The sequence below is a fragment of the Chiloscyllium punctatum genome, chromosome 3 (genome assembly GCF_047496795.1).
Source record: "Chiloscyllium punctatum isolate Juve2018m chromosome 3, sChiPun1.3, whole genome shotgun sequence".
In the NCBI taxonomy this organism is placed as follows: Eukaryota; Metazoa; Chordata; class Chondrichthyes; order Orectolobiformes; family Hemiscylliidae; genus Chiloscyllium; species Chiloscyllium punctatum.
In genome coordinates, this window is record NC_092741.1 from 21,680,468 (window position 1) to 21,706,891 (window position 26,424).

The 26,424-nt window shown below is 51.6% G+C and overlaps 1 protein-coding gene across 2 annotated transcripts in view; it reads left to right on the forward strand.

The window, feature by feature from the left end:
- The window catches only part of parp1 (poly (ADP-ribose) polymerase 1), a 60,640-nt gene that overhangs the window by 29,278 nt on the left and 4,938 nt on the right, over positions 1–26,424 (forward strand). For both annotated transcript variants that reach the window (XM_072550762.1, XM_072550761.1), the window contains exons 8-22: positions 1,333–1,465; positions 3,214–3,354; positions 4,397–4,642; positions 5,510–5,578; positions 8,020–8,152; positions 10,857–11,052; positions 12,304–12,432; positions 14,161–14,244; positions 14,713–14,835; positions 17,833–17,961; positions 21,643–21,741; positions 22,591–22,743; positions 23,176–23,303; positions 23,914–23,975; positions 25,021–25,135. In XM_072550762.1, coding sequence (XP_072406863.1) covers positions 1,333–1,465; positions 3,214–3,354; positions 4,397–4,642; positions 5,510–5,578; positions 8,020–8,152; positions 10,857–11,052; positions 12,304–12,432; positions 14,161–14,244; positions 14,713–14,835; positions 17,833–17,961; positions 21,643–21,741; positions 22,591–22,743; positions 23,176–23,303; positions 23,914–23,975; positions 25,021–25,135 — 1,940 coding nt within the window. The remainder of the gene's footprint in view (positions 1–1,332; positions 1,466–3,213; positions 3,355–4,396; positions 4,643–5,509; positions 5,579–8,019; positions 8,153–10,856; positions 11,053–12,303; positions 12,433–14,160; positions 14,245–14,712; positions 14,836–17,832; positions 17,962–21,642; positions 21,742–22,590; positions 22,744–23,175; positions 23,304–23,913; positions 23,976–25,020; positions 25,136–26,424) is intronic.

Genomic DNA, 26,424 nt, shown 5'->3' on the forward strand with positions numbered 1-26,424 from the left:
GCTCTGGGCTGCAACGTAAAAGGACCCCAGTACCTGTGACGGACAGGGATTTGGAATATCCTGAAGTTGCTGTCCAGTGGTGTGACGAGCCGCAGTTTCAGTCCTCCACCATCAGGTGGCAGTGTGCTGCTGTACCATCAGCTGGCACGAGGAGGCAGCACAGAGCACTACCACATAGACCCCATAGGGGATGGTACCATAGCAGCCAAGCTAACTTGGGGTTTGTAAACTCCACACGGGCGTCGGCCGGTCAGCTGTCACTTCCATTCCTAAATAAGACCCAGTCAATCCCAAACCCGAACCTGTGGTCAGACACTGCTGCAGGCCTCGTCAGCTGTAAAGGCGAGAGACCGGGGAGGGCGGGGGTCTCAGCTGGAGTGGGGATGGGTTTGGGGGATTGTTGAAGGCAGGGGTCTCAGCTGGGCAGGTGCGATGTGATCTCCACACTCCTTTTTTAGTAAAAGACGTGAAGACGAGGATTCACCATGTTCTTCGATCCTTCCTTTTAAAGCAAACACAGTGTGGAGCCTGTGACACAGTGAGGGTTGGAACAGGCATGTGGGGCTATTGGCAAAATGGCCTCCTGTGGTGTATCACCCAGGAGGTTGCAAATCATCCCTCCTCAGGTTCTCACTTTTCTAAACAAATTATTGGCAGTTGATTGGCAGAGCAGCTCTTGAACACAGTTGCAACTAAGACACCATTTCTCGAAGCTTCACGCCTCTTATTCGTCAGGACAGTTTGTAAGAATAGTGGTTCAATGGGGAGAAAATAACACTTATACTGTATGAGGGGAGAGTGCAGATTGGTTGGCAGATGGACTCTGATAGAGGTAGAATGCAGCAATAATGATGATTGGCAGTTAACTGCCAAGTTACGTTCTAAACTTTAACACGGGCAGACACAACTTTTTTGTTAATGTGTATTTTTAAGGTTGACCTCCCTTTTCAAAGCCTGATTGTATGATTTCCTTTTAGAAGTGTACATATGGGTAGGTGTAGTTGGAAATGATAAATGAATTCTGCAGAAATGGTTCTCTTCTGCCAATTGTCTGGTACACAAAGGGTTTAGTAGACGGTAGTCAGGATACCCCGGATTGGAGGGAGTCGGCGAATGGGTCTTCAAATCCTGCTAGGGAAGGTTTGCAGTTTGCATTTTGGATTAAAGACGTTTTGATTCTGAGGAACAGCTTTTTGAGTGGATGTTGAGCAGGAGACTCGGTTTGCAGGATGGATGGGCCTGCTCTTGTCCCAGCTCTTCCCCCCCCACTCCCACCAGGCCGGCCTCTGTCCGCACGATTAACCTTCACCTGTAGAATTCTGTGCTGTCTAGGAATTCCATGAGATTCCCTACCTGAAGAAGTTCAAGTTCAAAAAGCACGTCCGGATATTCCCGCCTGCCGCCCCAGCATCGAGTGCCGAAATTCCAGCCTCTGCTGACCCTGCCATTCCCTCAGAACCTGCAGGTAGGGAAAGCCTGGTGTGGGATCACACTGTGTGTAAGGCAGGTCTGGCCCTTGTCTGGGGCATCTCTCTTATTGCAGTATTCCAACAGGCGAGAGGAATTTAAAAATAATCTCTTCAGGAGAGTGGGAGCTGGATTGCCTCTCTTGGAATAGTGTGTGTGGGATCTGTTCGGAAAACCTTTCCGAAGAGCTTTAGAGGCTGGATAGATGGATGGGGCGGAGCTGGGCCTGGGGCAGGAGGAGGGAACTCCAGCGCGGAGCTGGGCCTGGGGCTGGAGGAGGGAGCTCCAGCGTGGAGCTGGGACTGGGGCTGGAGGAGGGAGCTCCAGCGCGGAGCTGGGATTGGGGCTGGAGGAGGGAGCTCCAGTGTGGAGCTGGGCCTGGGGCAGGAGGAGGGAGCTCCAGCGCGGAGCTGGGATTGGGGCTGGAGGAGGGAGCTCCAGTGCGGAGCTGGGCCTGGGGCAGGAGGAGGGAGCTCCAGCGCGGAGCTGGGACTGGGGCAGGAGGAGGGAGCTCCAGCGCGGAGCTGGGCCTGGGGCAGGAGGAGGGAGCTCCAGCGCGGAGCTGGGACTGGGGCAGGAGGAGGGCGCTCCAGTGCGGAGCTGGGACTGGGGCAGGAGGAGGGAGCTCCAGCGTGGAGCTGGGCCTGGGGCAGGAGGAGGGAGCTCCAGCGCGGAGCTGGGACTGGGGCAGGAGGAGGGCGCTCCAGTGCGGAGCTGGGACTGGGCCAGGAGGAGGGAGCTCCAGCGCGGAGCTGGGACTGGGGCAGGAGGAGGGCGCTCCAGTGCGGAGCTGGGACTGGGGCAGGAGGAGGGAGCTCCAGCGTGGAGCTGGGACTGGGGCAGGAGGAGGGAGCTCCAGTGCGGAGCTGGGCCTGGGGCAGGAGGAGGGAGCTCCAGCGCGGAGCTGGGACTGGGGCAGGAGGAGGGAGCTCCAGCGTGGAGCTGGGCCTGGGGCAGGAGGAGGGAGCTCCAGCGCGGAGCTGGGCCTGGGGCAGGAGGAGGGAGCTCCAGCGCGGAGCTGGGACTGGTGCAGGAGGAGGGAGCTCCAGTGCAGAGCTGGGCCTGGGGCAGGAGGAGGGAGCTCCAGCGTGGAGCTGGGACTGGGGCAGGAGGAGGGAGCTCCAGCGTGGAGCTGGGACTGGGGCAGGAGGAGGGCGCTCCAGTGCGGAGCTGGGACTGGGCCAGGAGGAGGGAGCTCCAGCGCGGAGCTGGGACTGGGGCAGGAGGAGGGCGCTCCAGTGCGGAGCTGGGACTGGGGCAGGAGGAGGGAGCTCCAGCGCGGAGCTGGGCCTGGGGCAGGAGGAGGGAGCTCCAGCGCGGAGCTGGGCCTGGGGCAGGAGGAGGGAGCTCCAGCGCGGAGCTGGGACTGGGGCTGGAGGGGGGGAGCTCCAGCGCGGAGCTGGGACTGGGGCAGGAGGAAAGAACCCCATCCTGGAAATGGGACCAGAGGAGAGAGCTCCAGCACAGAGCTGGGACTGGGAATGAGACTGGATGAAAGAGCCCCAGTGCGGAGCAGGTACTGGGACTAGAGGAGAGAGCCCCAGTGCGGAGCAGGTACTGGGACTAGAGGAGAGAGCCCCCGTGCGGAGCTGAGTGTTATAGAGCAGAGCTGGAGGGAGCTCCAGTATAGAGCTGGAGCTGTCTCCTCTCTCTGGGTCAGTGCAGTATTACTGCAATAGGGCAGGGTAGATATTCCACCTCTTTAACTGGATCCTGCTTCTCTGCTGTCTGTGTCTGTCTGTGTAGGTTTACCTCTTGCAAACATGAAGGTCCTCGTCCTGGGAAAGCTCTCGAAGAAGAAGGACGAGCTGAAGACCCTGGTGGAGGAGTTTGGAGGGAAAATCACAAGCACAGCCAGCAAAGCCAAGCTGTGCATCAGCTCTCAGAGTACGTGAATGATCAGTGGTGTTCCGGACAGCAGGGGACCAGTGTAGAACCCACCCCCTGCCCTCCCCTCCCCACGTACCGTACCCCACCCCTAACCTCTGGCAGCTCACTGCCTCCATTTCCACATTGGATTGAGGGTGAGGATGAAGCTTGCACTCCTTGCCAGCTCACCCCTCCCTTTCCCTCCTCACTCCCCCTTGCCCCACCTCTCTCACTCCCCCTTGCCCCACCTCTCTCACTCCCCCTTCCTCACCTGGCTGCGCTGGGATTGGGAATGATGCCTATGGGGGGTTGGGTTTGTTTTCTGCCTGGTCTGTGCTCCTTCTGCCCTGCGCTGTTAGAGTGTTTAATGGGGACAGCATCGAGGGAGCTTTACTCTTTTGAACTGAAAGTAGGGGAAGCTTTCCTCTATGTCTAACCCAGTGCTGTCCCTGCCCTGGGAGGCTGTGATACAAACAACACTGAGGGAGCTTTAAAAGAGACAAGAGTCGAGCTAGCTTTACCCTGTGTCTCCGTCTGTGCAGTTCCTGCCCTCGGAGCGTTTGATGGAGAGAGCTTTACTTTAAAAGAGGCAGCAGAAGCTTTACTCTGTCTAACCCTGGGCTGTGCTGTCTTGCCGTTGTTTGTCGGCAAGTTTACTTTCTGTTTAAAAGACTAGAGGAAACTTAATCTTGTATCGTCCCGTGCTGTATATTTCCGGGGAGCGTTGGTTGTGGAGGCAGGTTTATTTTCAATTTAAAAGATTAAATGGATTAAAAAGATGATTGTCCCTGCTCTGGTGGTGTTTATTGGGGACGTTGCTGCAGGACCTTTGTTTTCTACTTGAAAGAGTAAAGGGAGCTTTCCTTTCTGTTAGAGAGATGAGAGGGCTTCCGGTTACAATGTTTCTCTGTAGTGCTAGTACAGGTCTGGGGGACTGAATGTCCTCCTGTTTATGTTCTTTAACATCAATAGAAGGCGGTCTGATGGGCTGAATGGCCTGTTCCTGTTGGGTCTTTCCCCTGGATGATTGATTGCTGGTAACTTTGTTTTTCCCCCACAGAGGAGTTGGACAAAATGTCGAAGAAGATGGAGGAGGTGAAGGAAGCCAATGTCCGTGTGGTTTCCGAGGATCTCCTTGACGACTTACGGTCAGGGAAAGGCCTTCAGGAATTGTTGTCGGTGCATGGGATCTCATCGTGGGGAGCTGTGCTCACCCCTGAGGTGGTGCCGGACCCCCCTGTCGCTGGGAAATCCACTGGCAGCAAGGTCACAAAGAACTCCAGTGGTAAAGTCAAGCAGGAGCAAGGTAGTAGAGCTTCACTCAAAGAGCTGCATTTATATAGTGCCTGTTAGTACTCCAAAACCTCAGAGCCGCACAATAACTTCTGTTGCGTAAGTGCTTGTAAGTTAGCGACGCAACAGCTAATTCTGCACAGCAAGCTCCCACAAACCTCAATATCAGAAATAACTTCATAAGGTCTCGAATTTGTAACAATGGGCAGGTTGCTGCTGGGACGAGTATTCCACGTCACACGCTTCCAGAATCTTCCAATCCCGTGCTGCCACCTATTCCTTCCAGAATGTTCCGAACCGTGCTGACACGCCTTCCTTCCCGAATCATCCAATCCCATGTTAACTTTCCAGAACCTTCCGATCCTGTGCTGCCACCTTTTCCCTGCCAGAATCTTCTGATCCATGCTGACACGTATTCCTTCCAGAATCTTCTGATCCCACGCTGTCACGTATTTCTTCCAGAATCTTGTGATCCCACATCATCTTTCCAGAATCTTCCAATCCAACACTGCTGCATTTACCTTCCAGAATCTTCCACTCCACAGTGACCTCCCTCAGTACTGAACCCAATTACATACTGAAGTCCTGGTGTGGGGAATCCTTCCCATTGTCTCATGCAGTCAGTCAGAGTAACTTAAGAGTTGGTGATTTATTTGGAATTAATTTGCAGGATATGGGCTGTTTTGTTGGGCCAGCATCTATTGCCGAGTCCCAGGATTCCCTTCCTGAGACGGTACCGAGTTGCTGCAGTCCATGTAGGAGGTTCGGTTCTGGGTTTGGGTGGAGTGAAGGGATTTGTTCAGGAGGGGGGCTCCACGGTTATAAAAATAATCTTTGTATTGTGGTGAAATTGTGACCTGCTCATGTTTGCCTCTTCCAGAATCCGGCAAATCGGAGAAGAAGATGAAGCTGACGGTTAAAGGTGGGGCAGCAGTGGACCCCGACTCTGGTACGTGGATCTGAATATCAGCAGAAATTATCCCCACCAGTATTGACTGTGGTCAGTGCGGTCTCCCAGTCAGTGGTCAGTGCGGTTCCCCGGTCAGTGCAGACCCCCACGCCCTGGTCAGTGCAGACCCCCACGCCCCGGTCAGTGGTCAGTGCGGTCTCCCTGTCAGTGGTGTGTGCGGTTCTCCGGTCAGTGCAGACCCCCACGCCCTGGTCAGTGCGGTCTCCCGGTCAGTGGTCAGTGCGGTCTCCCAGTCAGTGGTCAGTGCGGTCTCCCGGTCAGTGGTCAGTGCGGTCTCCCGGTCAGTGGTCAGTGCGGTCTCCCGGTCAGTGGTCAGTGCGGTCTCCCAGTCAGTGGTGTGTGCGGTCTCCCAGTCAGTGGTGTGTGCGGTCTCCCAGTCAGTGGTGTGTGCGGTTCCCTGGTCAGTGCAGACCCCCGCGCCCCGGTCAGTGGTCAGTGCGGTCTCCCTGTCAGTGGTGTGTGCGGTTCTCCGGTCAGTGCAGACCCCCACGCCCTGGTCAGTGCGGTCTCCCAGTCAGTGGTCAGTGCGGTCTCCCGGTCAGTGGTTAGTGCGGTGCCCCGGTCAGTGGTTAGTGCGGTTCCCCGGTCAGTGGTCAGTGCGGTCTCCCAGTCAGTGGTCAGTGCGGTCTCCCAGTCAGTGGTGTGTGCGGTTCCCCGGTCAGTGCAGACCCCCACGCCCCGGTCAGTGGTCAGTGCGGTCTCCCTGTCAGTGGTGTGTGCGGTTCTCCGGTCAGTGCAGACCCCCACGCCCCGGTCAGTGGTCAGTGCGGTCTCCCTGTCAGTGGTGTGTGCTGTTCTCCGGTCAGTGCAGACCCCCACGCCCTGGTCAGTGGTCAGTGCGGTCTCCTGGTCAGTGGTCAGTGCGGTCTCCCGGTCAGTGGTCAGTGCGGTCTCCCGGTCAGTGGTCAGTGCGATCTCCCAGTCAGTGGTCAGTGCGGTCTCCCAGTCAGTGGTCAGTGCGGTCTCCCAGTCAGTGGTCAGTGCGGTCTCCCGGTCAGTGGTCAGTGCGGTCTCCCAGTCAGTGGTGTGTGCGGTTCTCCGGTCAGTGCAGACCCCCACGCCCCAGTCAGTGGTCAGTGCGGTCTCCCGGTCAGTGGTCAGTGCGGTCTCCCAGTCAGTGGTCAGTGCGGTCTCCCGGTCAGTGGTCAGTGCGGTCTCCCGGTCAGTGGTCAGTGCGGTCTCCCAGTCAGTGGTCAGTGCGGTCTCCCGGTCAGTGGTCAGTGCGGTCTCCCAGTCAGTGGTGTGTGCGGTCTCCCGGTCAGTGGTCAGTGCGGTCTCCCAGTCAGTGGTGTGTGCGGTTCCCTGGTCAGTGCGGACCCCCACGCCCCAGTCAGTGCGGTCTCCCGGTCAGTGGTCAGTGCGGTCTCCCAGTCAGTGGTCAGTGCGGTCTCCCAGTCAGTGGTCAGTGCGGTCTCCCGGTCAGTGGTCAGTGCGGTCTCCCAGTCAGTGGTCAGTGCGGTCTCCCGGTCAGTGGTCAGTGCGGTCTCCCGGTCAGTGGTCAGTGCGGTCACCCAGTCAGTGGTGTGTGCGGTTCCCTGGTCAGTGCGGACCCCCACGCCCCAGTCAGTGCGGTCTCCCGGTCAGTGGTCAGTGCGGTCTCCCAGTCAGTGGTGTGTGCGGTTCCCTGGTCAGTGCGGACCCCCACGCCCCAGTCAGTGCGGTCTCCCAGTCAGTGGTGTGTGCGGTTCCCTGGTCAGTGCGGACCCCCACGCCCCAGTCAGTGCGGTCACCCAGTCAGTGGTCAGTGCGGTCTCCCAGTCAGTGGTCAGTGCGGTCTCCCAGTCAGTGGTGTGTGCGGTCACCCAGTCAGTGGTCAGTGCGGTCTCCCAGTCAGTGGTCAGTGCGGTCTCCCAGTCAGTGGTCAGTGCGGTCTCCCAGTCAGTGGTCAGTGCGGTCTCCCGGTCAGTGGTCAGTGCGGTCTCCCGGTCAGTGGTCAGTGCGGTCTCCCAGTCAGTGGTCAGTGCGGTCTCCCGGTCAGTGGTCAGTGCGGTCTCCCAGTCAGTGGTCAGTGCGGTCTCCCGGTCAGTGGTCAGTGCGGTCTCCCAGTCAGTGGTCAGTGCGGTCTCCCGGTCAGTGGTCAGTGCGGTCTCCCGGTCAGTGGTCAGTGCGGTCTCCCGGTCAGTGGTCAGTGCGGTCACCCGGTCAGTGGTCAGTGCGGTCTCCCAGTCAGTGGTCAGTGCGGTCTCCCGGTCAGTGGTGTGTGTGGTTCCCCTCCCCCCCCCCCCGCCCCTGTCAGTAGTGGATGTGGTTCCAAGCTGCTGGTGGGCTGTGGGGCTGTGGGGGTTTGATGTGAGGTTGCGGCACCCCCTCCCCCCGCCCCCGGTAACTCGGGGATACCGGAGGAAGGGTGAGCAGACCGGAGAGGGATATGGAGTGAATCTGAGGATCCCATGGCTCCCCCTGGTTGATGTGTTTTTCAGGACTGGAGGATTTGGCTCATGTCTTTGAGCAGGGTGGCAGGATCCTGAGTGCTACTCTGGGCCTGGTGGATATATCCCGCAGTCAGAACTCCTACTACAAGCTGCAGCTGCTGGAGGACGACAACAAGAAGAGGTTTACCGTTCGCGCGTGGTCACGGGGGGGGGGGGGGGGGGGGGTCTCCCAGGGTCAGGGAGGTGTAGGTGTGGCAGTCCCAGGATCGGGAGGGCTGTGCCAATGATGGTTCTTTCCCACACCGAGGGAGTCCCAAGATGAGGGTGGGCCAGGGCAGGGGGCACGAGTGTCATGGGGATTGTTTCCTGCTGAATCACTTGGAGCTCTATCATACAGGGGGCTGTCTCTCACAGTGAACCCTGTCCGTGCGTACTCTCACATACACACCACATACACGCAGACACAGACACACACACGCCATACACATCACATAACGCAGACACACACACCACACACACACCATACACCACACACACCACATACATGCAGACACACACACCACATACATGCAGACACACACACCACATACATGCAGACACACACACCACATACATGCAGACACACACACCCATGCGCGCACACCACATACACGCAGACACGCGCACACACCACATACATGCAGACACACACACCCATGCGCACACACCACATATACGCAGACACACACACTACACACACACCATACACATCACATACATGCAGACACACACACTACATACACGCAGACACATACACCCACGCGCGCGCACACCACATACACGCAGACACACACACCCACGCGCACATACCACATACACGCAGACGCACGCGCACACACCGCATACACTCAAACGTGCACACACACCATATACATGGAGACACGCATGCACCACATACACGCAGGCGCGCACACGCAGACACACACACACCACACACGCGCAGCCACACACACACAGACGCACGCACACAGCTACCGTGCGCAAACTGGCAGTGAGCGAGTCAGGGAGAGGGCAGACTGAACAGATGAATTGCAGGACAGGAGAGTCAGCGCAGGACTTCACATTCCTGGATCACTGGCTCTGTGTCTGGGGTCGGTGGAACCTGTCCAATTCAGACAGGTTGTATCTAAACCGGAAAGGGGCCAGGATTGTCGCTGGGGCAGGGAGGGGACGGTGCTCCACAGTGCAGCTGATGAAGGTGAATGCTTATTTGGCAGGAAGATGGGATACGATATCTGCAAATGTGAGGACTGCAGATGCTGGAGGTCAGTGTTGAGAGTGTGGTGCTGGAAAAGCACAGCAGGTCAGGCAGCATCCGAGGAGCAGGAGAATCGATGTTTTGGGCAAAATGATTCCTGATGAAGGGCTTTTGCCTGAAATGTTGATTTTCCTGCTCCTTGGATGCTGCCTGACTTGCTGTGCTTTTCCAGCAGCACACTCTGGGATATGGTATGACAGGACTGTAGTGGTGATAGACTGACAAGTATGGTTAAAGAATGAAATCAGTACAAGCCAGAGTGGAAAAGATCATCAAAGGAAGGCACAAGTTTTATTGAATGCAGATTTGTTCGTAAGGCAGATGAGTTGAGAGGCGTGTCGCTTCCCACGTGGAGATGTGATATTGTTGCTATCAGGAGGAGCAGGATTGACAAATTCACCTTGAAAACTTCGGTCAAATTCGATCTCCCCGATGAAGCCATGCTGCAGACCTGTCACTGATTAATGCCTCTCCAAGTGGAGATTAATTCAGTGTCTCCGAACTGCTGCAGTAGTTTCTCTATCATTGACGTTAGACTGACTGGCTTATCGTCTCCTGCTTTAGCCTTATCACCTTTCTTGAAACCCTGATCCCATTTGGCTGTCCTCCAATTCTGTGGCCAGAGAGACTCTGAAAGTTAATGTCCGAGCCCCTGTAATTTCCTCCCTTGCCTCCCAGCGCGGCTTGGGATCCATCTCCCCTAAGCCTGGGATGTATCCACTTGTTAAAACCACAGGTACCTCCTGTCTCTCGATGTTAATTTGTCCAAGTGTATCACTGTTTCCCCCGATTTCTGTATCTACACCTTGCTTCTCTACAGTAAAAAGAGATGCAGACCAGTCATTTTAAACCTCAGTTCACGTTTTGACTACCCCACCCTGACTGTTTGGCGGTCTGTGGTACGCTCCCAGTAAAATGATTGGTTGCCTCTTTTTGTTTTTAAGTTACGCCCATATGGCCCCATTTGAGGAACAGTCTAGTATATCATCCACCTCGCTGCGGTGACTCCTTGGTCAGTATTTGCAGCACCCCTTTCCCTTTTATGTACCCCTCCCCGTGCCGTCTGACGATCCCATGCTCCAGAGGTGACTAGGTGTGCAGATGAGGATTGTAAGGTTGATACAGTCCATGTGGACTTCACTAAGGGTTTTTGACAGGGTCTCAGGTGGAAGATGTTCTGGGGCAAATTGGCTCAGTGGCAGGAAGCAGAAGATGATGGTTGAAGCTTGCTTGTGCCACTGGAAGCCAGTGTTCATTATGTATCACGGGGTTCAGAGCTAAGAGTACACCTTAATGGTGGGACCCTGGGAGGTACAGAGGGGTCAGAGGATCGGTCGTGAATACAGCAGGACAGGGTGGATAAGGTGGTTAGGAGGGCACCTGGAATACCTGCCTTTATTTGATAAGAAAGGCCGATCTCCCTGAACCGGCCTGAGAGTAGGGGGCAGGGAGGACCCCCCCCCCCCCCCCGAGGGGGGTTGGGTTGGGGTGGGGTGGGGGGAGGGTTGTTGCTGTTTTTTGGAGCTGCGGCGGTGATCTGACCGGGTTCGCGGCCCCTCCCTGACACTGCTGGGTTCCGGCACCACAGGTACTGGGTCTTCAGGTCCTGGGGCCGAGTGGGGACCACCATTGGCGGCAACAAGCTGGAGAAGATGTCCTCCAAAGAGGAAGCCGTCGACCATTTCCTGGGGCTCTACGAGGAAAAGACGGGCAACGCCTGGCACTCCAAAAACTTCACCAAATACCCTAAAAAGTTCTACCCGCTGGAGATCGACTACGGCCAGGTGAGTACCACTCCCGCTCCCCGTCACAGAAAGATCCAGAAGCTTGGTCACTTGGCCCATTGTGTCTGTGCCAGGCCTTGAAGCTGCTGCCCAGTTAGCCCCTGGTTCCCTCCTGTTCTGCTCAGGACCCCACCTCACCCCACACACCCCATTATTAATGGCTCACCCCCGCTGTGTGACAATCCTCTCTGTTTTTCCTCCTTCCCCTTTGTCACTAATTATAAACCTGTCTGCCTCTGGCTATTGGTCCTCCTGCCTCTCACTCCAAATCTTCAGTGACCTTTGAACCCTCCCCGGTGTCAGATCGCCTCTAACTTTAGCATCGTGGAGATTTTGCGGTGTACACGGAGGCCATGTGGCCCATCCTGTCCCCTGCTGGCCCGGGAGAGCCGATCCATACTGTCATTTCCTGCTCGAAGGAGACTAAATGCAGCTTCTCCGGCCGCACCCTCTGGACCGAAGTCCCACCCCGGCACGATCTCCTTGACACTGGGGGGACGTCTGAGGCCTCTCTGTCCTCCTGAGACGGTGGGCCCAATAAATAAACTCGAGACGGGGGCGCAGTCATCTGCAGGAAACGTGGACTGAAGGCAAAGTTTTCAGGAGGTCAGTCAGTGCTGAAGGTAGATCGTTGACCCGACTGGTTAACTGCGTGAGTGAGGATTATGCCCAGTTGAGGCCTTGTTTTTGTCATGTTCTGTACCACTATTAGTAAAGCCCAGAGGGTACTGCGCACTGCTTTTGGTAAAGAGCCTCCTGAATTCAAGTCCTGGCCGCGCTTGTCACTAGAATTCAAATCTACTAATAATGACCCTCAGGAATCCAGAAAGTAAGAATACAGGTTGGCCATTTGGCCCTTCAAAGCCTGCTACACCATGGCTGACCATCCAACTCACTAGGCTGCCCCCATGTTTCTCCCCACATTTTTTGATTCCCTTTAGCCCCAAGAATTGTATCCAACTCCCTGTCGGAACATTCAAACGTTTTGGCCCCAAGCACCTTCTGTGATAGTAAGTTCCACAGGCTCTGGGTAAAGACATTAATTACTTCATACCTCAGTCCAAAGTGGCCAAGCCTACATCCTTAGGCCTCTGGTTCCGGACTCCATGGTCATCAGGTAGATTTTACCCAGTCTAGGCCTGTTAGAATTGTTGAAGTTTTTACGAGATGCACACCTCCCACCCACCCCATTCCCCACCCCCTTCATTCTACTAAACACCAGTGGAATATCGATGTTTCTCAATCCCATAGGATGAGGAAGCTGTGAAGAAACTCACTGCGAATTGTAATACCAAATCCAAGCTGGACAAAGCAGTCCAGGACCTCATCAAGACCATCTTCGATGTAGAGAGTATGAAGAAAGCCATGGTGGAGTTTGAGGTATGGCAGGTTGCAGGGGAGGGGGTGCGGTGGGGAGGTCATTGTGGGGTCATGTGTACGTTCTGAGAAAATGAATATCCTCCAATGGAAGTGTTCAGTTGACTGACTGTGGGGGAAACCAGACCGTGTCACCAGCGTTAACAGCATCTTAGAATTGTGCTCCATTCAAACCCCCACTCTGGTTTGATTTGAGAAGCTTGGAAACGATTCAGCTCATCATGTCTGTGTCATTGCATTGAAAGCTGTTCAGTTGGCCTCCCTTCTGAAATATTAGCAACTTCTACCTATAACAGGACTGTTGTATGATATCATGAAATACCTACAGCCGAACCTCCTATATTTCCTGCCCATGAGTTTTCCGTCTTATACATTCATAGTCCTAGAGATGTCCAGCATAGAATCAGACCATTCGGTCCAACCCGTCCATGCCCGACCAGATATCCTAAATCAATCTAGTCCCATTTGCCAGTACCTGGCCCATATTTCTCTCAACCCTTCCTATTCATATACCCATCCAGATGCTTTTAAATGTTGTAATTGTACCAGCCTCTACCACTTCCTCTGGCAGCTCATTCCACACATACACCACACACTGTGTGAAAAAGTTGCCCCTTAGGCACCTTTTAAATCTTTCCCCTTTCACTTTAAACCTATGCTGTATTGTTTTGGACCCCCCCTACCCCCAACTCCCGGGAAAAGACCTTGTCTATTCACCTTATCCATGCCCCTCATGATTTTATACTTCTCTTTAAGGTCACCCCTCAGCCTCCGTCGCTCCAGGGAAGATAGCCCCAGTCTGTTCAACCTCTCCCTATAGCTCAAACCCTCCAACCCTGCAACATCCTTGTAAATCTTTTCTACACCCTTTCAAGTTTAATAACATCTTTCCTATTCGCAGGGAGACTTCCAAAAGTGGCCTAAACGATGTCCTGTACATGATATCATGTCCCAGTATTTGCATGCACTTTGTGGTGTCAGCATTGACTGTTGAAACAAGCTGTGTGCATTTAGAATAGGATTTCTCTATGTAAACAGGTCCTGGTCACACTGTATTCACAAGCTGCAGCCACCAGGTGGTGCTCTGGTGGTGGAGCGAGCAATCACTGGACTGATTGGGTATTATTCAGCCGTGCAGCTCTGTGTGGGACTGCAGGGTGGAATCATTGCCTTTTCCTGGGTCATTAGCGACTAAATGGAAGAGAACCAACAAATGGTTTCTTAACTCTGTAAACTGCATTGTATTTAAAATGAAAGTTAAATATACACAACACCAGGTTATAGTCCACCAGGTTTATTTGGGAGCTCTAGCTTTCAGAGCTGTACTCATTCATCAGGTAGCCAGTGGGGCAGGATCATAGGACACAGAATTTATAGCAAAAGATCATACAACTGGTGCGATATATTAAACAAACCTAGATTGCTGTTAAGTCTTTAATCACTTAAATGTGGATGCAGATTTCAATTGATTAATATAAAAATCGCAGAACTTCTTTTGCGTCACAGTCCCAAGATAACTTAAGGTTTTATTTAAAAAGGTGACATCTCAGCTCAGTCAATGCATTAAAGGTGCAAGGTTAGAGTCATGTTCAAAATGAAAGTCTTCCTTCTGTGATGTCTGAACATACATATTCTTTCCTATTTACAAAGTGTGGACATTCTGTCGTATTTGTTATTTCTGTGGAACTGTCTGATATTTACTGGCATCATCTTTGTCTGTTTTCCCAACAGATTGACCTTCAGAAGATGCCCTTAGGTAAACTGAGCAAGAGGCAGATCCAGAGTGCGTATGCCATCCTCAGCGAGGTGCAGCAGGTAGTCAGCAGTTCTCTCTCTGTACAGTACCCACTGGTTAGGGAGACAGGATAGCAACTTCACAGGGTGAGATTTCAAATCCCACTGTGATCAGCACGTTTTGAGAAGATTTGTAGCTCAGGTTGAGGTTTTGCATGTAGGTTTGCTCGCTGAGCTGGAAGGTTCATTTCCAGACGTTTCGTTCCCCTACTAGGTAGGCCCAGTGAAGGTGTTATCTAACGAAACATCTGGAAATGAACCTTGCAGCTCAGCGAGCAAACCTACTGTGCTCAACGTGAAAGTGTTAAACCCTTACCCTCCCTCCCAGTGTATCGCTCTGTTCTGTGCATTGGACAGTGTAACGCCCTGCTCTGTGTACCTCACTGTGCGCCGGACATCATGTACCTCAGTTGTCTCCAGTCAAGGGCAAGAACAGGAGCTGTGAGCTGTGATGTACATACTGAAACCTCTGTCTTTTCCTGTGCTAAGGTTGTGGCTAACAATGGGCTGGAGTCTCAGATATTGGACCTGTCCAATCGCTTCTACACCCTCATCCCACACGACTTTGGAATGAAGAAACCACCTCTCCTGAACAACGAAGATTATATCCAGGTAACTGGGGAGGGTAATACGTGTACAGTACTACAGTGTTGGTGATGGTGGCGGGGGAGGAGTGAAGGCCCTGTGCTAATAGCACTAGATCATTAAGCCAGCACCATCCTCGTGATCTATCCCACCTGTCCGTCTTCGCTCCACCCTTCCTCCATCCACCTATTGCACTCTCAACTACCTTCTCCCTAGCTCCACCTCCTTCCTGTTTATCTCTCCATCCCCGAGACTTCCAGCCTCATTCCTGATGAAGGGCTCCTGCCTGAAACGTCGATTTTCTTGCTCCTCGGATGCTGCCTGACCTGCTGTGACCACTCTAATCTTGACTGTGATCTCCAGCATCTGCAATCCTCGCTTTCACCCATTAACTCAGAGACCCTGGTAATGTCCTGGGGCCCGTGTTCATATCCCACTATATTTAGATTTAATAAAAATCTGAAATTAAAAGTCTAACGATGACTATGAAAACCATCTGGTTTGCCAAGGTCCTTTAGGGAAGGAAACAGCTTATCCTTCCCTGGACTGGCCTAGGTATGGTTGACTTGTCGCTGCCCTCTGAGTAATCAGGGATGGAAACTAAATACTGGCTGAGCCAGCAACACTTTGCTTCTGTGAACAAATAATAACTTCAAACGATTCAGAATGTTTCTATTTTCCAAAATGATGGCGTAGTTGGGGGTGGGGGGGGGTAACTATGGTTAGGAGAGTCGCTAACCGAGGCATTGGATTGAAGAGAATGGGTAAAGGAGCCAGAGAGCAAAGGGAAGGAAGATTTGATGCAGAACTGGGTTGGTGGGGGACAGTGGGTTGGATTTTGAAGATTTGAGAGTCGTCCCTTGGGGCTGAGAAAGCTCGGTCCTCCTGATATTCCAAAGGAGAATTGCAGACATCGTAACAGCCAAGGGGATTGAGCAGGGAAGTGGAGCTGTTTGGGTAACTCTGTCACAGAGCTAGCATGGCTTGCATGGCCACCTGCTCCAGTGATGCATTTGGGAATTTTACTGCTGACTAACAGTAAGGCCCCGTTCAGAATACTGCGTGCTGTTCTGGTCGCCCTTATCATTAGAAAGGATATCATTAAACTAGAGCAAGAACAGAAAGGATTTACTGGGATGCTACCAGGACTGGACGGTTTGAGTTATAAGGAGAGGCCGGAAACGTGGAGACTGTGAGGGGATGACCGTACAGAGGTCTGTAAACGTAAACAGGGGCATGGTTAAGGTAGTTGGTAACTGCTTCTCCCTATGATAGGGGAGTCTAAAACTAGAGGGTGTAGGTTTAAGGTGAGAGGGGCAATTGTTTCACACACACAGGGTGGTGAGTGTCTGGAACGGGCTACTAGGGGTAGTGGTGAAAGCAAGTACAATTTTGTCATTTAAGAAACATTTGGACAGGATGTGATAGGTATGGAGGAATATGGATCAAATGCAAGCAAAAGTTTAATTGTGAAAACTGGGCAGCATGGACAGGTTGGGCCGATGAGCCTGTTTCCATGCTGTAGATCTCTCTTACTCTATAATGAATTCCTTTTCAGTGCTCCCCTCTCAGTAAATGTGGCACCTCTCACTATTTCCCCTCCGATCCGATGTTGGTCACTTATTGAAGCCAGTTGTTTCTTATCCCTAGCTATCTACTCAACTCAAGATTACACCATTGGCGATAGAGAGAGAGAGCTCAGCTTGATATCTGGGGACTGGATTCATGGTCTTAAGAGCTGAAAGGGGAGGTGTTTCCCACAAGACAGGCCTATACATTCTGCAGAGTTCTGGGCACCAGCTGGCTTTCCCGTTGTGAATCCCCTCAGCCAGTAACTCGGTTTCAGAGTGAGCTGGCAGTAAAGTTCACCTTTGAGGCTGGGTCACGGCACGCAAAATTTGTCATGCGTGCTGTCCGCCACTCCCTGCGTAATTCCTGAGATCTGGAATGCACAGACTGAAATGGGGGGTGGCTGCGGGGGTGGAGGGCGAGGTGTTGAAGAGTGGGGCCTAGCTGGTGGGTGCCACCAGTTTTCCAAGAGCTACCACAGGCATGAAGGATCCAGTGGCCTAGTCCAGTATCACTTCCACTACACCCACAGATACTTTCAAGAATTATTTGCCGTGCCATTATAGTTTGTGAAATATCCAGAGGATTTTTCAGATTCTGTCCAGTTTCTTGCAGAATGTCAGGACTATTGCAGAGTTGAGTTGAATCTTAAAAGACACCTCTGTGCCTCCCTTGCTCACTGTAACTCACTGCACTGCTTTGTCCTTGTGACCCGGGTTTAGTTGAACTGTTCGTGGCTGGGCTGGAGGTGCGTCTCTGTGGTTGTGTATCAGGTAACTGGGAATAGTCCTCTCTTCCTCAGTGATCCATGGAGTCTCTGGAGTGACTGCAGAATGGGATTTGAATGTCCTGATGTAGAAGTTCAAAGAGCCTGTGACTTTACTCCCTTGTCCCTATTTTTGCTGTGCCCCTCTGTGTGTAATTTGGAGCTCCTTACCTAAAGGAGACTTGCTTAAGAGGAGTGGCACCAAGATTTACCAGATTGAGTCCTGATCTATGAAGGGAGACTGGATCCCTTCATTGGAGTTTCAAAGATTAAGGGGCTGAATCTCAGAAACCTATAAACTATAACAGGACTGAACAGGGTAAACACAGGAACGATGTTCCCAATGACAGTGGAGTCCCCGACCAGGGGTCACAGTTTAACAGTATGGGCGTATGAGATGAGGAGAAATTTCTTCACCCTAGATGGTGAACCTGTCAAATTACCTGCCCGTTTTGTAGCCAAAAATATTGAGTGTTTTCATAAAGGAGTTTGATATATTTCTAAGGGATCAAAGGGTTTGGGGAGAAAGCAGGAACACATGATCAGCCATGGTCATATTGAAGGGCTGAATGGCCTACTCCTGCTTTCTATGTTTGATCCCAGTTTGTTCCTCTGTCAGCCAGCTCTCTAACTGTATTCCTGTTGTTTGCTGCCCCCCTGACCTTGCTCTTCCTTTCTGTGATTTCCAGGCCAAGGTGCAGATGTTGGACAGTCTCCTGGACATTGAGGTCGCCTACAGTCTCCTCAAAGGTGGCAAGGAAGACGACGCCAAAAACCCCATCGACGTCAACTACGAGAAGCTCCACACACAGATCAAGGTGGCTGTGGGCCCCCTCCACTTCAGCCAAACGCCAGGGACCTTTCCCCGCAACCTTTCGGTTTGCTCTGTTGGCTGGACAGCTGCAGAGCATTGCCGCACCTGGCTGAAGTTACCACAGAGGTCCCACTCTCTCAACTTCGCCCCTTATCTGAGGCGTGACCTTCCAGATAAACCACCCCCAGTCATCTCCCCCGATGAGAAAGCAGGCCAATGGTTTTCAGTTATACTTTTTACGTTACATTAACTCTTGCATTCTTCCTGTCAAAATGAATCAGTAGAGCTTCTCTCCATTAGATTTCATCTGCCACTTGACCGTTTGTAGACCTGTCTCAAATCAAATCAACCAATCCACATTTGTCCACTTGGAAACTAATTCTGGGTACCATAATGTTTATTAAAATTTATATATAAATTGATAGCAACAAGAAAAATCACAATTGCAAAAATCTGACTGGTTAAATGAATGTGAAAGAACCAGTTCAGTAAGTTAATCAGTGAGGCATAAAGCTGTAAACATTGAGCAGGATGTTTCGTAAAATTTGCGGCCATTGAAGCCATTGATTGCTTTTCCCACCCTGTTCCTCTTGCTAGAATTCCTAAAGAACGTCACTCCAGAAAAGTAAATAATGAACGTAGTCCATGGAAAAGGCTGCAGTGCAAGAAATGGGCGGGAAGCTGACTGGTGTAAAGCTGCCGTGGTCGAGTAGTACATGTGCATACTGTCTGTCTTAGTCTTTAGAAACCTGATATACATAAAAGGAATTAAACTACTTCGAGTCATAAAATCTTCCAGGTTGCAAACAGACCCTACGGTCCAACCAGTTCATGCCAACCATAATCCCAATCATAAACTCGTCCCATCTGCCTGTATTAGGCCTGTATCGCTCCAAATATCCCCTTGTTCATGAACCGGTGTTATCACTAGACTATTAATCCAGAGACCCAGTCAAGATTCTGTGCACCTGGGTTCAAATCTCGCTACCGCAGATGGTTGAAGTCAAAATCTACTGATGATCATGAAACTATTGTTGATTGTTGAGAAAAACCCATCTGCTTCGGTAATGTCCTATAAGGAAGGAACCAGCTATCTTCACCTGGTCTGGTCTACATACGACTCCAGACCCACAGCAATATGGTTGACTCTCAACTGCCCTCTGAAATGGCCCAAGCAAGCCACTCAGTTCAAGGGCAGGTGGGGATGGGTGGCATGGTGGCTCAGTGGTTAGCACTGCTGCCTCACAGCGCCAGGGTCCCAGGTTCGATTCCAGCCTCGGGCGACTGTCTGTGTGGAGTTTGCACATTCTCCCTGTGTCTGTGTGGGTTTCCTCCGGGTGCTCCGGTTTCCTCCCACAGTCCAAAAGATGTGCAGGTTGGGTGGATTGGCCATGCTAAGTTGCCCCTAGTTTTAGGTGCATTAGTTAAGGGGAATGGGTCTGGGTGGGTTACTCGTCGGAGGGTCGGTGTGGACTAGTTGAGCCGAAGGGCTTGTTTCCACACTGTAGGGGAATCTAATCTAATCAAATACTGGCCAGTCAGCGAGGCCTATATCTGAAAAATAAATAAAAAATAGTTTACCAAATGTATTGTAACTGTACCCACATTTCTCTCCCCCCCCCCCCCCCCCCCCCCTCTGGAAATTCATTCCACTCATGAACCATTCTCTGTGTTATCAAATAAAATTACCCCTCAAGACCTTTTCAACTCTTTCTCCTCTCACCTTAAAAATATGCTCCCTATTTTTGAAATTGCACAGCCTGGGGAAAATACAGCTGCCATTCACCTTATCTACATCTCTCATGATTTTAAAAACTTCTGTAAGATCACCTGTCAACCTCCTGTACTCCAGTGAAAAATAGTCCCAGTCTATCCAGCCTCTCCTTATAATTCAAACCCTCCATTCCCAGCAACGTCCAGGTAAATCTCTTCTGAACCTTCTCCAGCTTAATAATATCCTTAAAGCAGGACATATACTTAAAGCACGCAGTCCACTCAAAAACAACACGTTTGAAAGTGTTGGATAATAAATCTATCCAATTCTGGTCTCCTTCCTATCGGAAGGATGTTGTGAAACTTGAAAGGGTTCAGAAAAGATTTACAAGGATGTTGCCAGGGTTGGAGGGTTTGAGCTATAGGGGAGAGGCTGAACAGGCTGTGGCTGTTTTCCCTGGAGTGTCAGAGGCTGAGGGGTGAACTTTTAGAGGTTTATAAAATCATGAGGGGCATGGATAGGATAAATAGACAAGGTCTTTTTCCCCTGGGGTTGGGGAGTCCAGAACTAGAGGTTTAGGGTGAAAGGGGAAAGATATAAAAGAGACCTAAGGGGCCACTTTTTCACACAGAGGGTGGTACGTGTATGGAATGAGCTACCAGAGGGAGTGGTGGAGGCCTGGTACAATTGTAACATTTAAGAGGCATTTGGATGGGTATATGAACAGGAAGGGTTTGGAGGGATATGGGCCGGGTGCTGGCAGGTGGGACTAGATTAGGTTAGGATATCTGGTCAGCATGGACAGGCTGGACCGAAGGGTCTGTTTCCGTGCTGTACATCTCTATGACTCCATGACAAGCTTCTATTCCCATCCCCATGAGTAGCAAGGAATAAAGGAGGGAAAGAGAGTAGATGGGAGGGGGAAGTGAAGAGATGGGTTTATTCTTTTATTCCCATGTGGGGATGTACGCATTGCTGACAAGGCTGGTATTTGCTGCCTGATTGCCCTTGAGCTATTTGGCTCTCAAGACCATTTGAGAGGGCAGTGAAGAGTCAACCGCATTGCTGTGTGTCTGGAGCCACATACAGACCAGGCAATGACATCTGAACATACAAACATATAACAGCAAACTTCCTTCCCTATGGTATACCAAGTGAGATTCTACAATTGGCCTGGTCGCCATTCTAATGTGTCTTTTAATTAAATTTTGCCGTGTGTCTTGATGGGACATGAATCCATGTCTCCAGTATTACCCATACAGGGAGAACAGTGATTAAATACAGAGGGAGAGAGAGAGATTGGGAAGAAAGTATACCACACAGAAAAGGGGAAACTGATACCATCTCTCATGTGAATATAAAATTTCTGCTCGCTAAACAATTAGGATGTGAATTATTTCAACATTGCATTTCATGTTGAGGACGATATTCCAGTTTCACTTCAAGTCTGCAGATATTTCACCTCATCTGTCTTCGCTTCATAAGGAAGGAAAATACAGGTTTGGCAAGTTGAGTGTGGACTCTTTTGAAGAACAGCTGATAAAATGAAATAGTGTACCCCATCCAAAACTCGCACAAGGGACAATTTCAGGAACTAATCATTAACAGAGAAATATACTTTCTGAAATGTACTCCTGGCTGGCTGCTAAAGTTTTAACCTTTTGAAGTTTGACACTGTCACCCTCACGGATCACAATACTTCCAGGTTTCATAGCACCCGCACATTTTAAAGTGATGCCCATACAGCAAAGTCTCTATCATTAATATCAGTCAGGAAGAGCAGGGCTCCCTGAGGAACGCGAGTACTATCTTATTTAAAGACATTCGCCTCTGTTTGATGTCACTCACCTGATTTCACATTCACGTTGTAGCCATTCCATTGTAGCTTGGTTACTGCGGAGCTAACGTTGACATTACTGCGTGTTTCTTCATCACTCTGTTCCTTACTGTCTTTTAAACTCTGTGCCTTAGGTTCTGACCAAGGAGACAGACGAAGCCAAGTTAATCGTCGAGTATGTTAAAAACACACACGCTGTGACACACAACCAGTACGATCTGGAAGTGATGGAGGTGAATGCTGTGGGGGCTTTTCATGGCCTGTGTCTGGCCAGGCCTTTCGGATGGTAATGTGAGGTTTGGAGTTGCCTCCCTTTCCAAGGAGGCTCCTATCAGGGGCCTGGCAAAAGTGAGGACTGCAGATGCTGGAAATCGAGAGTCTAGAGTAGCGCTGGAAAAGCACAGCATCCGAGGAGCAAGAAAATCATTGTTTCAGGCAAAAGCCCTTCATCAGGACTGGAGGCACGGAGCCTCCAGGTTTGACTAGAGGCCTGCAATTGTTTCCTGTCTCCAGGGGGCAGTTCCTGACACTGATAGAGAGCACCACTAAGCTCTTGCAGAGCAGAAGGAGGCCATTCAGCCCCTCATGTCTACGTGTGCATCATGGCATAATGGCATTCTGCCTTTTCCCTGTAACCCTACACATTGTCTTTTCCCTGTGACCTAGCTCCTGCCCTTTTGGTGCCTCCTCACGAACACTCTGATAACAGAGCAGCCACGTCACCGGTGAGATACGGGCTCCCTGGTTTCTCTCTGTGGGTGTGATTCCCCTGTTAAAACCAGCTCCCAGGTTTGTTTCAGGTGAATTAGGCCTTCGGCAGTCAAATAGCTAGCTAGCCTAAGGTGCCACAGGGAGAATGGGCAAGTAGTCAGCTCCAGTGTGACCGTGTGCAGCACCTTCACTGGTGCGTGTGGGTCTGAACCATATCCTTGGTGCTGGTATATATTCACCCAGGGTCTTTACAATGGAGCCCTCAATACGTGGAGGAGGGGGGGGGGGGTAAATGTGGGCACTCCGTGGCGCGTGGATTCTGGCTTGGGGCGGTTTTCACATCATGGGGCCTTCCTTTCTCTTTCTGACAGATCTTCAAGATTAAGCGCGAGGGGGAGGAAGAGCGTTTCGAGCCCTTCAGCGAACTCCACAACCGACAGCTGCTCTGGCACGGCTCCCGCATCACCAACTTCGCTGGCATCTTGTCACAGGGTCTCCGCATCGCTCCACCAGAGGCTCCTGTGGTTAGTGACGGTGGACGGGGAGGGAGCTGGGAGGGGTGAGACAGAGACAGAGAGGCTGGGATGCGATTTAGAGAGGGGTCTGGGGAAGAGGGAACGAGTGATAGAGAGAAAATCCAGGTGAGGGAAGGGTCCAGGGAGAGACAGCAAGTTCAGGCGAGAGTGAAATGGGGTTCGGGTGAGGTGGGGTTTGGGAGAGGTCTGGGGTTCAGGTGAGAGACAGAGGATCAGGGCGAGGGAGAGAGACAGGTGGAGGATTTAGGCTAGAGTTCACAGACAGGCTCCGAGAGACAAAGACAGACTGATCGTCCGAGAGAGAGAGAGTGAGATAGAGGGTCAGAGAGAGGGGGGGAGGGTCTGTCCTGGGTCAGAGTCAGTAGCAGATTGTATGAAAGCTCCATCATTTTGACTTCTTATTTGTTCTTTCTCTCCCAGACCGGCTACATGTTCGGTAAAGGAGTCTATTTTGCTGACATGGTTTCCAAAAGTGCCAATTACTGTCATGCATCACAGGCCGAGCCTGTGGGGCTCATTCTGCTAGCAGAGGTGGCTTTGGGAAACATGTGAGTAACAGAATGGCTTTTCATTGTCTCTCCGTGAAGGTGTAAGCTGTCATTCATGTAACTCTGATCTGAGATAGGAACCTTACTAGGCCACTGTGCCCTTTGAACCTGCACTGTTCCTCATTGATCTGTGTCTCAATTCCATTGACCAACATTAGTTCCATAACCTAAATCTTTAAAATTTTCAATTGACAACACTTGGCCACATCAGAATAAGTTCTCTTTATCTATACAGCCATTAGCCCCAGCGTGGAGCTCCGCTCTGGGATTGGAGCTGTTAGCCCCAGCGTGGAGCTCCGCTCTGGGATTGGAGCCGATCGCCCCAGCGTGGAGCTCCGCTCTGGGATTGGAGCTGTTAGCCCCAGCGTGGAGCTCCGCTCTGGGATTGGAGCCGGTCGCCCCAGCGTGGAGCTCCGCTCTGGGATTGGAGCCGGTCGCCCCAGCGTGGAGCTCCGCTCTGGGATTGGAGCTGTTAGCCCCAGCGTGGAGCTCCGCTCTGGGATTGGAGCCGGTCGCCCCCTGTGGTGATGAATAATTAACCCTTCCATTGATTATTTTGTCTCCATGTGTTGAGCCCAAGGATATTGACTGTTGAACATTGTGTTTTCAGGCACGAGTTGAAACGAGCTAATCATATTACAAAACTCCCGAAAGGCAAACACAGTGTGAAAGGTAAACTCCGCGGTGGGGTGTCAGGGTGTGCTAAGGGCAGTGTGGGGCAGCGGGCAGAGGTTGCGCCCAGGGAGGGAGGCAGTGACGAACAGAGTGGAACGAGAAAGTACCTGCTGCAGAAGGTGAACACTGGCACTGAGCTGTGGAAGGTGCCCAGTCCAATGGATCTGGGGGATTTCTCTCTCCTTCTTCTGTTTGTGACACTGATGAAGAACAGCTTGCTGCCAGTGTGTTGGGCTGAGATCACCGACTCTGGGTACTGCCACCACTCTTTATTAGACCTTGTCTCTGGAGTTCCCTCTCCCCTGGTTGCTGTTGCCCACCTCCGCGTGACTGTGCTAGTTTCCTTCTGTTGGCAAAAGAGTGAGCTGAGTTACATGTAGCATTCCTGTTGGTTCGAAAGTAGGGGTGAGTGTGGACCATTCGGCCCTTCGAGCCTGCTGTGCTATTCAGCATGTAGCTGATCATCCAATTCACTCCCGTGCTCCTGCTCTCTTTTGACCCCCTTCAGCTCTAAGACGTTAACTCCTTCTTGAAAACATTCCATTTGACCCTTGAGTGCTTTCTGTGGTAATGAATTCCCCAGGCTCCCCACCCTCTGGGTGAAGACATTTCTCCTCCTCGCTGTCCTGAATGCCCTGCCTTGTATCCTTAGACTGTGACCCTCTAGTTCTGGGCTCCCCCATCATCAGGAACATCCTGCCTTTACCCTATAGCATTTTATCAGTGAGACCCCCCCCCCCCCTCCCCCCAATTCTCCTAAACTCCGGTGAATCTAGCCTGGAGTGCTCCAGCCTGCCTTTGTAAGTCCATATGGTATGCGATATGTGCCCTTGGTGGAGGGGCCAGGCAGCCTCACTCCGAATTCAAGATGGCGGCAGCTCAGGAAAGGGAAGGGGGGCTGCTGTTTATGAGTGGCTGGCCTCGCTTCCCTGTTTGGCTGTGGCTGTGGGGGTGGGGGTGGGGGGTGGGGGGGTGGAGGGAGGGAGGTGGTGAAGTGGGTTCTTCCTGAAGAGCGGCGCACTACCCACACGTCTCCCCACAGGCATCGGCAAGACTGCTCCGGATCCTAATGCCACAGTCAAGATGAATGGAGTGGACATCCCATTGGGAAAAGGTGTCCAAACACAAGTCACCGATTCCAGTCTCCTGTACAACGAGTATCCTTCTCTGGGAAACAGGGAAAATCTCAGCAGGTCTCTTATGTGTAGAGAGAGAGAGAACGAGAGTTAATGTTTCCGGTTGTCGTCCCCTTCAGAACTGGAGGGAGTTGGAAATATGATTTTTTTTTTGTCATCATTGATTCATTGGCCAACTAAGACACAAATGCAAATTAGAAATGGAGCCCGGGGCTCCTGGTCTGGAGGTATTGAATCCAGAATTATTACAGCGTAGAAGGAGGCCTTTTGGTCCATCAGGTCTGTGCTGATTCTATCCAATAATGCCAGTCTCCTGCCTTTTCCCCATAGCATTACTATCCAAATAACCACCAAACACCCTCTTGAATGACTCAGTTGAATCTCATCATGCTTGCTTTGATTAAACGTCACCTTAAATCTATGTCTTCTTACTTTTGAGCGTTTTCAGCTTCTCCCTATCGGAGTTAGATTCTCTAATGTGGAAACGCCAAACCTCCAAAGAGAAACCCACCCAGACCCATTCCCCTACATTTTACCCCTGACAAATGCACCTAACACTATGGGCAATTTAGCCTGGTCAGTTCACCTGAGGAAACCAGAGCACACAGAGGGGCCCCGCACAGACACGAGGATAATGTGCAATTCCACACAGACAGTCACACGAGGTGGGAATCGAACCCAGGTCCCTGGTGCTGTGAGGCAGCAGTGCTAACCACTGAGCCACCGTGCCGCCCCATCTACTCTGAGCAGCCGGCTCATGGCTTTGAAATTAAACCTCCTTTCAGTCGTCTTCTGTCTAAGGAGCAAAGACCCAGCTTCTTAACTTTTTGTTGTTCTGCTTCTTTAACGATTGTATGATTTTTGCTATTTAGACAGTTTTCCATTATTCTGCCAAGAACACTCACTCCGAAGCAATGCCTTATCTTTTTGCAGCACTGATGGTTTTGCTTTTGTTCCATAACATCTTTGTTATTTTCTCCCTCCCGCCCTCTTGCATCAGCTCCACAACTGTATTGGAGTCTAGCAATTCACTCTCTTTCTCTACACCGATGCTGCCAGACCTTACTGCGCACTTGCTATTTTTGTTTCAGATATTTATTATCTATGGCATTTTGTTGTCAAGTTGATGTGTTTTTATTTTAAATTCATTTGACCTCTCATGTCACAGCGAAGGCAAGCCCCTGAGCTGTAAAATGTTGCTCAGTAGGTAGAATGCTTGCTCCTGAATAAATGTTCTGGGTTCACGTCCCACTTCTGGACTTTAGCCCTCACATCCAAGCCGGCATTCCTGTATTGAGGGAGAGCTGCCC